This window comes from Staurois parvus, unplaced genomic scaffold (genome assembly GCF_062004578.1).
Source record: "Staurois parvus isolate SC_StPar_1 unplaced genomic scaffold, SC_StPar_1.0 ptg000548l, whole genome shotgun sequence".
Taxonomy (NCBI): Eukaryota; Metazoa; Chordata; class Amphibia; order Anura; family Ranidae; genus Staurois; species Staurois parvus.
This window is the reverse complement of record NW_028318344.1, coordinates 4857854-4875576: the sequence shown is the minus strand read 5'-3', so window position 1 is coordinate 4875576 and position 17723 is coordinate 4857854. Positions and strand designations below refer to the sequence as shown.

Here is a 17723-nt window from a genome sequence, read left to right as displayed (position 1 = left end):
CAAAAGCAGGGGTGTTGCTATAGAAGACTGCATATTATAGTAAAAGATCATTTCCAATATATCAATATAATTAAAAGGTCTAGGGGCGTGGCCAAATGTAGGAGTAGCCAAAAAGTGGGTGCAACCTCATAACATATGACTTGTAGTGGCACACCTTTCCTCCTATACTTTGCTATGTTTTAAACAACATAGGGCCCTGGGCAAAAAATGAAATGATGAAATACAGATAGAAGAAGCCTATAGAAGAAAAACGTAAGTGTAGCACCCTTCTAGTTTAGCTAGGGGGAGCTAGAGCCCTGATTGTCAGTGAGGAAGGCTGAGTAACGGCCTTGGTGTAATAACTAGAAGGTCAAATTGTGGTCAGGAGTTGAGAGGCTCTGCAGGCCGGCCCCTCTGGAATTTTCCCCTGCTGCTTTGGAGGAAGACCTTAGAGGCAGTGGGTGGATCTGCGGAGTGGCTGGCTTGCATTCTTGAGGGATCCAAGCAAATCCCCAACAGAAGGTTTGGCGAGGGGCCAGGATATCCTTAAAAGTGTTGGAGCCTGCTCAGCTTCAGGAGAGTTCGGGTGGAAGACAGTCAGGAAGATGTGAAGCTGAAGGCAGGAGGCTGAGAGGTGGCCCAATGGGATGGGTCCTACCTGCATATCTGAAGCTGTAAAGGAAGAAAGATCAGAACGTCACTGACTTCAGAGCGATGACCACCTGTATGGCAGAGGAGTGGCCAAGTTAAAAGGCCTGCTAGCAGCCACCAACCCATCAGTGGTACAAGAGAGGATCTGAGTGAGTACCCCTGCACCCCCTGTGTGGATAGGGGAAGGAGCACTCTTGTGGGAAACCAGATTCGCTGCCAAATTAGGACTGTCCACTTTTAAAATAACAAGCACAAGATTCCCTGTTCAGGGATACCTCCAGATTGCTGGGCGAGTAATCTAGGGTCTGGGGTGGTACATTAAGGAGATGCTGGCTAGCTCTCCAACAAAGACTGTGTTGCAGTGAAGGCTTGCAAATAGTTCCAGGAAGTTGTACACAGTTCATCAGTTTCCTTGGGCATCCTATACACCCCTAACCCTATCCCAGTTCAAATTCCCTAAATAAAACAACAAAACCAAAGCTCAAGGATTGATCTCTGACTCTGCATGCAAGCCTGTATGAAGATGCTTGCTGCCAGACTGTGCAGGCTATAAAGAGACCCAAATCTTCTAGCGACTCCTAAAGGGGTAGTGCTATATAAGCAAGCCATAGATGATAAGACCACAGGTTGCAGGAAAGAATTGCTTGATTGCCCCGTCAACACAGTCAGTGCTGATGGGGGATCCCTCCTGCAATGCTATTGCGTTCTGCCTGCTGGCAGATTACTATGATTACAGCTAGAGGCTATAGCCACCAGCAATATTTACATGTAAAAATCCAACAGGCTGGTTGTACTGAATTTGATCGACGGATCGACTTCAGTAATACCAGCCTGCCCATAGATGTATCGAATCTCAGCCGATCCCTTCTGAATCAGCCAAGATGTGATTCATTTGTGGCCAGTTTTAGGAGTCTGCATATGTTACTTGATCATAAAAATATGACAAGTAATGAAATGGGAAGTCATCTCAAAAGTCATGTCATGTTAGCTAAATTTATCTTGCAGAAATAGTCCTCAAAATGAATACTAATTGAAAAAAACATGTTCCTTTAAATGAACCTGCCATTGCAAGCATAACAGTGCCGAATACTGATGTGCTAGAAAGGATATTTAGAAAAGATTAGCAAAAGTATATATAAATGAAAAATGTGAATGTTCATGTTATGATTATAAGAAGAAGACAGAAATACAATGTTGAAATGAAAAGTCAGCATAACTTTAGCTAAAATAAGAGAGCATCACAAAGGAAATTGTTTTCTTGGCCAAGGAGAGTGAACCACTAGAGGTAAAAGCATCTGTGACTTGCCTATGATTAGAAAGGGTTCTGACCCTAAAAGAGAATGACACTTTGGCAAGTAATAAACTATTTAATGTGATAACATGGGGTGCTTGTCTATGACATTTCAAATAGGTTTACTGCACTTGAAGCGATGCATCAATTTCATGTGACACCTTTTAGCTTAAGTGGATTATTTTGCTTGTATGGAAGAACAGCGGCACCATCAGTGAGCACTGCGATAGACTACAAAATAATGGAATATCTTTTTAGATGTGACAAGCTGCGCAGTTGCCAGAATTCTTGTTTGGTAGGCTTCTAATATAAAAGATTAAAAGTTATTTGAAGGAAGAATTAAAAATCTGCAAGATGGATAAGATAGAACAAAGGATGGCTGTGATCCAGCACTCTGACCTTTGGAAGAGAGAGGAAAAAGCATGGAGAGACTTCTCAATGTAAAGTAGTGATTCACCTAATAAGTGAATGCAATAAAAGTCAATGCTAACTTCACATTAATTCCATTGATTCAAAGTTTACTCACTTATTGACCACAACACACTAAACTAAGGCTGCCAGGCTAAACTTACAATTATAGTGTCTCTCTGTGGAAAGCTAACATTTTATTCACTTTCTTACCTATAGCTGAATGATGGCTACAGCGCAGTCCAGCTCTGGAAGGGCGTCATATGACGTGCACTTGGGCACTGTCTGTGATCGCTGTATCCTTTGGACACTCTGATCTCATGACATAGTAAAAGGCCAATCATAGCGGTCTTTTACCACATAATCAGATGTGTCTAATCACAGCTGATCACCATGTAAATACATATATGTTTACCACTGCTCAAGGTAGAGAGACTCCCAATCTCCAAGCACAACGCCTCCTGTAGGTGCTAGCCCAGCTTGTATGCTGCATAGATGAGAACAAAGGACGTCCGATCGGCTGCACTCCAAACAATCAACTTTATTGAACCAAGACAAAACCAATACAGACGGTGGAAATATAGTGGGGGACTGGCAGGTAAACGTGTTTCATGCTAAAAACAGCACTTATTCATGTCTGTATTGGTTTCACCTTGGTTCAATAAAGTGGATTGTTTGGAGTGCAACTGATCGGACGTCCTTTGTTCTCACTATGTAAATACACTTGACAGTTATCGTCAGTAGTTCCTCATGCTTTCACAGCATGAGGAAAATACTGCCGATATCTGGCAACAGTCAAAAGGAGACATCTGCACTGATAATCAGTGCCCTGATTATCAGTGCAGCCCCAAAAGTGCCCATCAGTACCCAACAGTGCTGCCCATCAGTGCCCAGCAGTGCTCAACAGTGCTGCCTGTCTCTCTGAAAGAGAACATAGCCAGGAATATTAATGGCCCAGTCATGTGAAGAATGAAGCCAAGATTCAGCAATACCAATTAAATCATAGTTCTGTTCATACACCAAAGCTTCCAACTCACCTATTTTGCTTGGCAGACTTCTGGCATTGGTGAACAAACACTTTAATCCATTGACACCTTGTTCACTCTCTGAAAGAGAACATAGCCAGGAATATTAATGGCCCAGTCATGTGAAGAATGAAGCCAAGATTCAGCAATATCAATTAAATCATGATTCTGTTCATACACCAAAGCTTCCAACTCACCTATTTTGCTTGGCAGACTTCTGGCATTGGTGAACAAACACTTTAATCCATTGACACCTTGTTCACACGTATGTTGCATATTTTTTATTTTCATACAAATTGTACCAATTCTACTGGTTGTTTGCAACATGGGAACCTTCTTATCATCTGCCATAGCCCTCCCCCCATCTTTCCCCATTCCACCCACCAATAAGTACTGACTCCTGTCTGCTCTGTCTACCTCGTTATAATCTAATTCTCCCTCCCCACTCTATCCTAGTTTAAATACTCCTCCAGCCTCCCCATAAACCTTTCCCTCTGCTGCTAAACTAATACACCTTACTAACCAATCTGTTAATGCTGCCCCTCTCTGCCAATCTCTTCCCTAGCTTCCACTAGTCCAATGTTTAAAATTCAAAATACTAACCACAACGTACAAAGCCATCCACAACATCACCCCCAGCTACATCCCAACCTCATCTGTAGGTATTGTCCAAACTATCCTCTCTGCCCCTCTCAAGACTGCCTCCTCTCCAGTTCCCTTGTTGCCTTCTCCCACTCTCACCTACAGGACATCTCCAGAGCCTATCCTATCCTTTGGAAATCCCTGCCCCAGTATGTCTGGTCAGCTTCTACCCTGTCTGCCTTTAGGTGATTCTTGAAAACTCATTTATTCAGGGAAGCCTACCCCACTTCCACTGAAGGACTGTACTTGAGCCCCCCCCATCAGATTATCCACTGCAGCTATTACCTTTTGTATCACCTCCCCCTCCCTCTAGATTGTAGGCTCCATGAACAGGGCCGTATATAAATCCTGTATAATAATAATAATTTCTGAAAGCAAACACCCTGAAGAATAAAATGATGGTTTTTCCAATTTTTTATGTAACATGATATTTGCACAATGGTTTATCAAGAACAAAACTTTAGTAAAAATACATTACAGTTAATTCAGGGCACACCAATGCAATATATTGCCCAAGTGTTGAGTAAATAGATATTCAACATATTAAACTTTAAATTTATATGGCCCAAAGAATGACAACAAACTTTTTTACCTTATATTTATATTGTATGTTACTTTCACTAAAATTTTATTTATATCACATAGGGGACATACAGTAAAATCCCATATGTGATGTAATATGTTTTAGACAAATTCTCTTTAATGAGAAATCAGGGGTCTTTTATATATCTGATGCCTCACCAGACTCCATTTGCTTCTTCCCTGGCCACAAGAGCCAGAGAAAGTGTCACCTGAAACCAGAAGTGACATTTTACACACTGCTTCCAGGTTCATTCTAGCTAGGAGAGATCATCAAATACATGTACACTGGCCTTCCTCTTTTCCACCTGTCTGTACCTGTCATACGGTTTCTGAAGCTTGCAGGTGGGACAGCGGAACTTGAGAAGCATGAGGGGGGTTGTGGTGGGGAAGGGTGAATTAAGAAGTGTTAAAGTATCACCTATTGATAATTTAGGTTACCGTAATTTATTTTGCCATTTTGTGGCTTGGAATACTGGGTATCTTGTTATGTGACACTATTTTATCTGTTTTTGTGCAAAAACAAATGTGGATCACATTTTCACCTGAGAACCACCTAGGAACAAAGATTAGAAAGGAAGGATTTATGCTAAGCAGGCATTATATGCCATCACGTTCTTGCACACCAGTAACTATAGATGCTGATTAAAAAGGACAAACAGATACTGAATAGTGAAAGCTGAAGTTTAGGTATGAATTTTGTTACATATAATATTGGTCCAGCTTGGACTAATGTAAATATGCATATCTCATACCTGGGTGATCTCTGGTGGAATCTGCAAACCACTGTAGTTAGCTGCTGCTGCTACTACAGTGATATCACCAATCATCTGGATCCAGTTGTTTTTTTTCTTTTTCAGTGAATACAAGGGGTCCCCTAACTGGACATGGTGGAGAGGTGAAACAGAGATGTCATTTTCTCCACCTTGTCCAATCAAAAAATGCCTTGTATTTATTTAAAAAAAATTAAGGTAAATGTCAGAAGAGCAGAGCAAACAACCCCCTGTGGTTACTATACACAAGGGCAACCCCTCAGATCAATGCAACTATGCAAAACATTTCTACCAAAACTTCAGCTTTAAGTGACCATTTTATGGTGGCTTTGCAAAGTTTGCATAACATTTTAGGAATAGCGTCCCTTTAATTGTATTTTTACATCTAACCATCAAGGTATATTTGAATATTTTCCAAATATTGCTGTATTAACCAACAAAATTGAATATTAGTGTGCTCACCTCAGATCACCTGGTAACCTGTGCAATAATAAAGAATGCAGAATCAGCTTTGATTTTGTATTTGTTAAAGCTTTCATCCCCTGTTTATTCTCTGTGGAGTTCATAAAATGTCTGCTACAGATTTTTAAATCTTTATGCACCTAATAATAGCATGCTTTGTCATCATTGTTGATGTGTAAAGTAAATTGCAAGGTTAGCAAAGTGATTTTATAGACTTGCTTGAGTAATTATACATTTACATCAATTTTCATTGGAATGCAGAACATTTACCAAGAGGAGAGAATACCACAATCAAAAGTCGGAATTTCTAACTGTAAATCAATATAAATGATACACATTAGCACAGTATATTGGCATATCTTGCCACAGCATATTTAAAAAAAAATGTGTGTATTCACTTTGGTTGCTTTTCTCAAATAAAGATGCCTGCTATACAAAGTATTAGTAACAACTCATGTTGAATATGCAGTTTAGTTTTGAGTACCAGTTCACTAACAGGATGTCACTGAAATGGGGAGAGTGCATAGGAAGGTAACTAAATGAATAATGGAAAGAGCTAAATGTGTTCATTCATAAGAAGAGGCGATCAAAGAAGAATATTATAACCTTTTGTAATGATTTGAATGGTCAATATAGTAAATTTAGTGGCAACCTTAGAAAGTATTATTTTATTGAAAGAGTAGTTGATGCTTGGAATAGTGAATCAGTCAACAGTAAGTGGATTGAAAAATGCTTAGGACACAAAAAATGTGTGTGTGTGTGTGTGTGTGTGTATATATATATATATATATATATATATATATAGTATTTACACTGTATATATATATATATATATATATATATATATATATATATAAGTAAATTGTTATCAATACTTACTGTAACTGGCTTGTCTTCACTAGAGATGAGCGAATCGAACCAGGCGAACCGGAATTCGAGTCGAATTTCAGGAAATATTCGATTCGCGTCGAATCCGAAATTTTGCCTACTTCGGGTGCGCGAATCGAACATTTCCCGATCAGCCGGCAAAAGTGTCCTTGCAGTGAGCTCCGCTATTTCTGACAGTTCTCTGACAGAAGGAACACATGTTTAGCGGTTGAAACATTGTATCTATTAGTTTCCATTTAGGATACAGATGTTTCAACCGCTGTACATGTGAAGAAGCTGTCAGAGAACTGTCAGAAATAGAGGAACTCTGCACATACACTTTTTGCCGGCTTGGAATTATTCTTCTTTTCATCCTACTTCTTCTTCATCCTCATCCTCATCCTCTTCTTCTGAGGATGAGGATGAGGATGAAGAAGAAGAAGAAGAAGAAGAAGAAGAAGAAGAGGAAGTAGGATGAAAAGAAGAATAATTCCAAGCCGGCAAAAAGTGTATGTGCAGAGTTCCTCTATTCTGCAGATACACTTAGAGGAGCTCTGCAGATACACTTAGAGGAGCTCTGCACATACACTTTTTGCCGGCTTGGAATTAATCTTATTTTCATCCTACTTCTTCTTCTTCTTCTTCATCCTCATCCTCATCCTCAGAAGAAGAAGAAGAGGATGAGGATGAAGAAGAAGAAGAAGAAGAAGTAGGATGAAAATAAGAATAATTCCAAGCCGGCAAAAAGTGTATGTGCAGAGTTCCTCTATTCTGCAGATACACTTAGAGGAGCTCTGCACATACACTTTTTGCCGGCTTGGAATTAATCTTATTTTCATCCTACTTCTTCTTCTTCATCCTCATCCTCATCCTCAGAAGAAGAAGAAGAGGACGAGGATGAAGAAGAAGAAGAAGTAGGATGAAAATAAGAATAATTCCAAGCCGGCAAAAAGTGTATGTGCAGAGCTCCTCTAAGTGTATCTGCAGAGCTCCTCTAAGTGTATCTGCAGAATAGAGGAACTCTGCACATACACTTTTTGCCGGAAACCGCTGTATGGAGGGAATGTCATAGAACTGTCAGAAATAGACTATTTCTGACAGTTCTGGGACATTCACTCCATACAGCGGTTGAAACATTGTATCTATTTTTTTCCATAAATGACATTCTGCAAATACACTTAGAGGAGCGCTGCAGATACACTTTTTGCCGGCTTGGAATTAATCTTATTTTCATCCTACTTCTTCTTCATCCTCATCCTCATAAGAAGAAGAAGAAGAAGTAGGATGAAAATAAGAATAATTCCAAGCCGGCAAAAAGTGTATCTGCAGCGCTCCTCTAAGTGTATCTGCAGAATGTCATTTATGGAAAAGAATAGATACAATGTTTCAACCGCTGTATGGAGTGAATGTCCAAGAACTGTCAGAAATAGACTATTTATAACAGTTCTGGGACATTCACTCCATACAGCGGTTGAAACCGCTGTATGGAGGGAATGTCATAGAACTGTCAGAAATAGACTATTAATGACAGTTCTGGGACTGTCCTTCCATACAGCGGTTGAAACATTGTATCTATTTGTTTCCATAAATGACATTCTGCAGATACACTTAGAGGAGCGCTGCAGATACACTTTTTGCCTACTTCTTCTTCTTCTTCTTCATCCTCATCCTCTTCTTCTTCTTATAAGGATGAGGATGAAGAAGAAGAAGAAGAAGTAGGATGAAAATAAGATTAATTCCAAGCCGGCAAAATGTGTATCTGCAGCGCTCCTCTAAGTGTATTTGCAGAATGTCATTTATGGAAAAAAATAGATACAATGTTTCAACCGCTGTATGGAAGGAATGTCATAGAACTGTCAGAAATAGACTATTTCTAACAGTTCTGGGACATTCCTTCCATACAGCGGTTGAAACATTGTATCTATTTGTTTCCATAAATGGATCCATGTATGGAAACAAATAGATACAATGTTTCAACCGCTGTATGGAAGGAATGTCCCAGAACTGTTAGAAATAGTCTATTTCTGACAGTTCTATGACATTCCCTCCATACAGCGGTTGAAACATTGTATCTATTTTTTTCCATAAATGACATTCTGCAGATACACTTAGAGGAGCGCTGCAGATACACTTTTTGCCTACTTCTTCTTCTTCTTCTTCATCCTCATCCTCTTCTTCTTCTTATAAGGATGAGGATGAAGAAGAAGAAGAAGAAGAAGAAGAAGAAGTAGGATGAAAATAAGATTAATTCCAAGCCGGCAAAATGTGTATCTGCAGCGCTCCTCTAAGTGTATTTGCAGAATGTCATTTATGGAAACAAATAGATACAATGTTTCAACCGCTGTATGGAAGGAATGTCCCAGAACTGTTAGAACTAGTCTATTTCTGACAGTTCTATGACATTCCCTCCATACAGCGGTTGAAACCGCTGTATGGAGTGAATGTCCCAGAACTGTCAGAAATAGTCTATTTCTGACAGTTCTGGGACATTCCCTCCATACAGCGGTTGAAACCGCTGTATGGAGTGAATGTCCCAGAACTGTCAGAAATAGACAGAAACTGTCACAGAACTGTCCTTCTTCTCATCCTTCTCCTTCTTCTCATCCTTCTCCTTCTTCTCATCCTTCTCCTTCTTCTCATCCTTCTCCTTCTTCTCATCCTTCTTCTCATCCCTCTTCTCATCCTTCTCCTTCTTCTCATCCTTCTCCTTCTCCTTCTTCTCATCCTTCTCCTTCTCCTTCTTCTCATCCTTCTCCTTCTCCATCTTCTCATCCTTCTCCTTTTCCTTCTTCTCATCCTTCTCCTTCTGCTTCTCCTTCTCCTTATTCTCATCCTTCTCCTTCTTCTCATCCTTCTCCTTCTTCTCATCCTTCTCCTTCTTCTCATCCTTCTCCTTCTTCTCATCCTTCTCTTTCTTCTCATCCTTCTCCTTCTCCTCATCCTTCTCCTTCTTCTCATCCTTCTCCTTCTCCTTCTTCTCATCCTTCTCCTTCTTCTCATCCTTCTCCTTCTCCTCATCCTTCTCCTTCTTCTCATCCTTCTCCTTCTTCTCATCCTTCTCCTTCTCCTTCTTCTCATCCTTCTCCTTCTCCATCTTCTCATCCTTCTCCTTCTCCTTCTTCTCATCCTTCTCCTTCTGCTTCTCCTTCTCCTTCTCCTTCTTCTCATCCTTCTCCTTCTTCTCATCCTTCTCCTTCTTCTCATCCTTCTCCTTCTTCTCATCCTTCTCCTTCTCCTTCTTCTCATCCTTCTCCTTCTTCTCATCCTTCTCCTTCTTCTCATCCTTCTCCTTCTCCTTCTTCTCATCCTTCTCCTTCTTCTCATCCTTCTCCTTCTCCTCATCCTTCTCCTTCTCCTTCTTCTCATCCTTCTCCTTCTTCTCATCCTTCTCCTTCTCCATCTTCTCATCCTTCTCCTTCTTCTCATCCTTCTCCTTCTTCTCATCCTTCTCCTTCTCCTCATCCTTCTCCTTCTTCTCATCCTTCTCCTTCTTCTCATCCTTCTCCTTCTCCTTCTTCTCATCCTTCTCCTTCTCCTTCTTCTCATCCTTCTCCTTCTCCTTCTTCTCATCCTTCTCCTTCTTCTCATCCTTCTCCTTCTCCTCATCCTTCTCCTACTTCTCATCCTTCTCCTTCTTCTCATCCTTCTCCTTCTCCTTCTTCTCATCCTTCTCCTTCTTCTCATCCTTCTCCTTCTCCATCTTCTCATCCTTCTCCTTCTCCTTCTTCTCATCCTTCTCCTTCTCCTTCTTCTCAGCCTTCTCCTTCTCCTCCTTCTCATCCTTCTCCTTCTCCTTCTCCTTCTCCTTCCTGATCTCCAAGGGCATTTAAATTAAAGGTACAGTGTTCTGCACTAATTTAAAGGCTCTCTGAAGCCTAGAAACCCTTTTTATAAGCCATCTTCGTAGCGAAGAAATTCGCATCGAATCGAATTTCATACTGGAATTCGCCGAATCAGCCGAATCGAATTTTTCAATACTTCGCTCATCTCTAGTCTTCACATCAGCACACCTGTGGTTGTGATCCACTCCTCCTATGAACCCTCAGGACCACCTTTCTTAGCAGAATAAAAGAGAGTTCCTCCCCTCCATTCCTGTCCTATATGCAACAGGCCACTAGGGAGGGAAGAAAAAGTTGAACTGATGTGAGAATTGGCCAGGAAAGGAAAATTATGGTAAGTATTGGTAACATTTTTCCATTTTCCTGGCCAGAGTCACATCAGCACACCTGGGATATAACTTAGCTAATCTAGGGCAGGACAAAAAAACAACAAAATCAATCTGTCTTGCTGCTTCATTAATCTTTTTTTAATTTAGTCTGAAAGGGTGCTGATATTACCATCGCCCCAAACTTAGCCCGTTTAGTGGATATCACATCCAATTTGTAATGTCTGCATGTAATGCATGAACTCAAGCTGGCCATTCTGCATATGCCTTCTACTGATACCCTAGCGAGTGATGCACATGAGGCTGCCACCCCTCTTGTTGAATAAACTTGTATCATTTATGGAGGAGTAAGGACCTGTTGTTTATATGCTAGGCTGATTATCCTGGTAATCCAGGTAGCTATGATTCTTGCCGATGCCGCATCTCCTCGCCTGGGTCATACTGGTAGAATAAATAAGTTATCGAATTTACAAATCCATTGGGAGCAAAGAAGATAGGTTGTAAACAAGCTGACCATATCGAGTGGTCTAAGGTCTAGGTCATCTGCTTTCTCCGGCAGTTGCATGAAACTTGGTAAGACAGGCTCCCAGTTTACATGGAGTCGCGAGACCACCTTGGAGGCTAAAGCGGGTGAGGGTTGCACAATAACTTTATCTGCCAACACAATACAAAATGGGTCTCTGCAAGATAGGGCTGATAGCTCTGATACTCTTCTCACTGATGTAGTGGCCCTGAAAAAAGTTAGCTTAACTGTTATAAACCACAATGCACATAATTTCAAAGGGATGAATAAGGGCTGGAGCAGGGCATTTAGCACTATGCCCAAGTACCAGGCTGAGAAGAGGTTCTTTTTAGGAGGCCACATAATTAGTTCTGCTTTAAGAAATTGTTTTACTAAGACCTCATCTTCCTATTTGTGCCCTATAAATGAAGATATTGCTAATATCTGTACTTTGATCGTGTTATAGGCTGAACCCTTATCCAGCACTGATTGCAAAAAATCTGGCACATTTGTGATCTTTGGAGTCAGTGGGGAGAACTTTCGCTGTGCAGCGAAGGCTACAAATTTCCCCCAAATCCTGGAGTACGTAGTGTTTGTAGAGGATCTTCTCGCCCTTAAACGTGTAGAAATTACCTCCTCCGAGAGGTGTTATGACTGTAGTCTGGCTGATTCAAGAGCCATGTCGTTAGTTTCAATCTCCCCAGATTGGGATGGCTCCATTGACTCTGCTTCAGTAAATCTCTTATCAGAGGCAGAGGTACTGGTGGGGCTGATGCCATATGTAGGAACAGTGGAAACCATGGCCTCCAAGGCCAGAAAAGCAGTATCAGGATGGCATGGACTTCTTCCTTTGCGATCTTTAACAATGTCCTCATGATCAGAACGAGGAAAAGGTATACTAAGGGGAAGCTCCACGGTATTGAAAATGCATCCTGCATTATTGCTCTGTCATCCCTCTACCTTGTTACAAATTTTGGCACTTGTGCATTCTCTGGGGTTGCAATCAGATCCATGGAGGGCATCTCTTAGTTGGCAAAAATTGGTTCCAGGTAGTGTCTGTTGATTGCCCATTTGCTGTTGCTGGGAAATCTCCGTCTCATTTGATCCGCAATATGGTTTAGTTTGCCTGGAATGTAGGCTGCAGTTATGGCCTCCACATGTGTCTCGCCCCAGGTCAAAATCTTGGTAAGCTGTAGTAACGGACTATATAGGTGATATCTGTCTGATTTCCCATCATTAACTTGACCTAGGCTCTGTATTTTAGGCTCTTGAAAGCCAACAGGGCTAGGTAAATTGCTCGCAACTCCAGAAGATTGGAGTGTCTGGTTTCGGTTGTACGCCATCTTCCCTGCACCTGCCTACTGAGGCAGTGAGCCTACCAGTCCCGGAGACTGGCATCTGAGGTTATCAGGATCCAATCTCCTGGGCTGAGGATCATGCCTCATAACAGGGTTTCTGGTGACATCCACCATGCTAAGCTTTGGCAGATCTGTGTTGGTAAACGGATTCTCTGTTACACCAGCCCACTGTCTTAGAAAAGGACATTTGAAAAGCCCTTGTGTGAAATGTTACTTAGGGAACTGTGGAAGTTGCTGCTGTAAACATCCCCAGAAGCACCATGCAATTTCTTGTAAAAAATGCAGGCGATTTCATCATGCTGCTGGCTCAAGCTCTTAATTCGGCTACCTTGTAGTTGGGTAGGAAGATTTGGCCCTCCTGTGTGTTGAATATTAGGCCCAGGTATTCCAGCTCCTAGATTGGAACCAGTTGGCTCTTTTGAGCGTTTATAAGCCATCTGAAGTCGGACAGGATCCTCAACACCAGGTTACGCTAATGTGCCAGCTCTTCGCTTGATCAGGTCACTACCAGGATATCGTCCAAGTAATGGAAGATATTTATCTTCTTTAATTGATTGACCGCAATGGTGGCTAGTAGAATCTTGGAAAAGACCAGGGAGCGGTGCTGATCCCAAAGGGCAGACATCTGAATTGATAATGGCCTTCTCCTAATGTGAATCTTAGATATTTCAGGTGGTGCCTGTTGACTGGAATAGGTAGATACGCATCTTCCAAATCGATTGAGATCAGCCAGTCTCCAGCCAGTTTAGGATCGATAAAGAGATTTAGAGATCTCATGTCCAAACCTGGCCCCGAGGCTTTTGGCATTAAGATTGGAGAATAGACACTTTTCACTCGTTCTAAAAGCACTGGAGAAATTAAATCCTTCTACTGTAATCCGGCTACATATTCTACTATGCACATTCTCTTCCTCTGATCCTATGACCATTCTGTGTGGACAAAGATGTTCAGTGTTTTCTCCTGAAATATTATCTTGTAACCATTCCTTGCCATCTTCTAGACTTCTTTTACACCGTCAAAAAGACTTCTCATTATTTTTAGCCATTTGGGATGCTCTTGATTTTAGGCCCCTTAAAAAGCAGCTTTGCGTTCCTCTCCATTGGGCTCTAGCATATATTCTCAGCCAGGTCTATATGATATGGCCTCTTGTGCTTTTCTGAAGTCAGCTTGCCCCAACCGAAAGGTCTGTTGTCTCCTTTTGTTCCTTTAAGGTAGAAGACCTGATCTTCCTCCAGTGACTCACTTAATGGCCTCTTCTAGGGTCTTACCGAATAACATCTTGCCATTACACTTAATATTGCAAAGCTCCTGTTTCGATGTGCCATCTGCAACCCAATGATGCAACCAAAGGACCCTCTTTGCTGTCACTGAATGTGCCATGAACCTTTCCAGCAGCTTGACCAGGTCTATGGATGCCTCTGCTAGAAATGCCGCCGTTAGATTGAGATCCTATAGCACTGTAATAATTCTAGTTGCCTCTACTCCTGATCTTAGGGTATTTCCACATTCATTACCAAAACATTAATGCTCTTGAAATGGAGGTTAGTGCTATGGTCAGCCGTCAGACTGTGCCTACCACAGAATAAATCCTCCAGAGGTCAACATTTTCCCACCTATTCATTGGGTGCCTGAAGGTGGTAGTCTTCTAAGGGAAAAAATACGTACCTTACCAGATGCTGCAAGGCTGCGTCTACTCCAGGGGCAGTGTCCCGGAAATCAGCATTTGAGGCCTTGAATGGATACAGTTTTGCGAATCGATTTTGGGTGTTTTCCTCCTTTTCTTGCCTCTCCCATTCATTCTCATACAATTTGCGGATCTTCGTCATACATGGAAACACAGCTCCCTGTCTTTTTAGGTATGGAAAGTATCTCCTTATCCTTTCCAGGGACTGAGAGTTTTGTTCCCATTCTATGGCCTTCTTAACTGTTGTAATATATGGATGTATAAGTTGGAAATCGAACAACTGTTCAGAAACCTCTTCTGATTCGGGTGATGTTTCAGAGGATATCTCTAGCACCAGTGGTGAACTTTGCCTTTGCTTTGGGGTGCTCTTGGCCTTAGGATCACTTTTAGATGCACTTTAGTTACCACATGTATACTATCGGCCATGGCCTCATGGAAATAATCCTTGATTTTGTTTGCTTCTGCCTCCTTGTCTCATGCATTCGGGACACAAGAACTTCTTAGGTGCTGATGGAGCCAAACCATCCCAACACAGGCCCTCGGCAGGACACCTTCCTGAGCTCTTTGCCTCTGTGGCTAAACACTTACTGCAGCCTGGACTGCCCAGAGAGTGGGGCATATGATTTGAATGCAATTCAGTCATATGCAGAGAAGTTGAGCCATGGCGGCACTTTTCTTTCTGTGAATGTCTATTTTTAGGGCTTCTGCTCTTAAAAGAGATTAGACACCCAATTAATCTGGTGTGCAACACCCTCCTTCCTTTCCAATGGCCTTCATGCCTTTTGTGGCTGAGGCGAGCTCATGGCTGCTAAGTGTGGGATTGCTGCTATATTTTTGACATCACAATATGGCACCAGATAGCTGCACATGCTCAGTAGTAGTCTATGATCTATGAGGTTTCTACAGCTTGTGCTAAATTCCACAGCCATATGCCAGGAAAAAACCTTTCTCAGATCTGTTAAGAATTTGGTAAGAACATATGAATCTCAAGCCACAAAGTGAGGTGGATTAATATAATTTGCAGGAAAATAATGGAGGCGAGTCAGCTAGCACAAGTCCACAAGGCATCTTCATCCAGGACCCCTGGATGTTAGTCTGGCAAATCTATTTTGCTATGATCATAAAAAAGTGCAGCGCAGCACTGAAACAAAGGAGATAAGCAAGTTCACATCCTGTGTGTTTTTGTAAGTGGTTGTAAAGGTTCAAGGTGTTTTACCTTCATGCATTCTATGCATGAGGGTAAAACACCTTCTGTAAGCAGCTCCCCCCTCAGCCCCGGTACTTACCTGAGCTCCATCATGATCCAGCGATGTGCACAAGAGCTTAGGCTCTCCGGGGACTCTCCCTCCTCATTGGCTCCCGCTGCTGTCAATCAGAGCCAGTGAGCCAATGAGGATGGGGGGGGGGGTGGTCTGAGCTGCGACTCTGTGTGTGAATAGAAACGCAGAACAGCAACTCGGGAGCAAGCCTGCTTTGGTGCCCCCATAGCAAGCTACTTGCTCTGGGGGCATTTTGCAGGAGGGAGGGACCAGGAGCACCAGCTGGGAACCTGACAAATGGAGGATCAGGGCTGCTCTGTGCAAAACCACAGTATGACATGTTTGTTACTTTTTAAAACATGCCTTTGATATCACTTTAAGCAAATAAGGGGAAGCAGCACACAGATCCAATCAGTTGTGCTTCAATGTAAGGAGCGTGCTGATAAGAGGAGACAGCAGAGTGACAGAGAAATTATTTAATCAGTTTGCTGTTCCTCATTTTACTGTCCAATCAAAGACTAGAGGAGAGACAAAATATGTTAGTGTTACTAACAGGTCTCTTCCCCAGCCAGACAGGACTGTGCGGTGTAGCTGTGGAAGTCTCAAAACTGAATAGATAGAAATTCAAATCTTTTGGTAGGTAAAGCAGTTCTTTTATATGCATTTCATTTGTCTATTTAGCTGTTTGCCTGGAGTTGAGTTTTAAGGTATGATTCACCTTGGTTTACGTCTGTTATTAAAAGTGACCCTTGAGAAAGTCTTCCACAATCTTTGTTGACCAACAGCAGCCAATCATATTCTCCTTTTTATTTTTCCTTACTGTAAGTAGGAACTTAATTAGCTTCTATGGGGCATAAAAATGTTGAAAACATTAAAAAATGTTGAAAAAGTTACATTCCTTTAGCCACTTTGGAATTCATTTGTTAGATATGTAGTTAAAATTAATTTTATTCTTTCTTTACAGGTAAAGACAAAGGTCGGTGTGTCGCTTCTGAATTTTTCCATGGTCCAGATACGGATGCTGTGACAGAAAATACTGCAAACATACTGAGTAAGTGCACAGATCACAAAAAATGGATATCCTTCTCATCAAGGGCTATTCACATAGATTTACAAAGTGTGGTATCTCTCACTTGGATAAGAATAGTTGTTCTTAGACATCCCAGTATAAAAATGCATGGCTAAAGGCACACCCCCTACAGTGGAGACATTTCAAGATCCCATTATTTCTTCTGCAGCCTTTCTTGGACTGTATGACAGCAGTTATACAAAGCAACACCTCACTGGTATCACCTTAGAATCAGTTTATCACTTTTCAGTTAATTTAAGGGGTCTATTTATAAATGTTTTCACACAAGATTCACACAAACTTCTCAGGAATTTAAATTTTTTTCAATTGATTCCAATTAGAATAGTGTGTGTATTTTTGGTGAAAGTTGCTTGAATCTTGTATGAGATCATTTATAAATAGACCCCTAGTGTAGGGATGATGAAAAGTACATGGGATCCTTAAAGCGATTCTAAAGGTTCATTTTTTCTATTTTTTTTGGAAAATAACAAACTTCTATACTTACCTGCTGTGTGCAGTGGTTTTGCACAGAGCACCTTGGATCTTCCTCTTCTCGGGCCCCCCGCAGGCTCTCCTGGCCCCTTCCGCCTGTCGGGCGCCCCCACAGCAAGCAGCTTGCTATGGGAGCGCCTGCTACTGTGTTCATTCACTCACAGAGCCATGGCTTGGCCCCACCCCCTCTCTCTACTCATTGGCTGACTGGATGTTATTGTCTCAGCCAATGAGGAGGCAGAGATCCTGGACAGTTGGCTCGTGATGAGACTAAGATAAGCATTGAGGGGGCTGGGGGCAGTGCTGCATACAGATTTTTTTTACCTTCATGCATAGAATGGATGAAGGTAAAAAGCATTCAGCCTTTCCAACCACTTTAAGCTTATTACACAATCTGATTCCCTGAGCATCGGGTATTGGTGGGTTGAACTCCGATTGGAAGATGGCTACATAATTGTGACACCTTCTCCTTTTGATTCTCTGGTAAGTAACCACTGACACAAGTGATCTTTCAATA

At 41.7% G+C, this 17723-nt stretch overlaps 1 protein-coding gene and 1 pseudogene across 2 annotated transcripts in view; one reads left to right on the top strand and one right to left on the bottom strand.

Annotated features, from left to right (window-relative positions):
* Positions 1 to 17723, top strand: part of CACNG7 (calcium voltage-gated channel auxiliary subunit gamma 7) — a 151050-nt gene that overhangs the window by 102536 nt on the left and 30791 nt on the right. For both annotated transcript variants that reach the window (XM_089690974.1, XM_089690975.1), the window contains exon 3: positions 16610 to 16696. In XM_089690974.1, coding sequence (XP_089547100.1) covers positions 16610 to 16696 — 87 coding nt within the window. The remainder of the gene's footprint in view (positions 1 to 16609; positions 16697 to 17723) is intronic.
* LOC149451139 (uncharacterized) lies at positions 13822 to 16565 on the bottom strand (annotated as a pseudogene).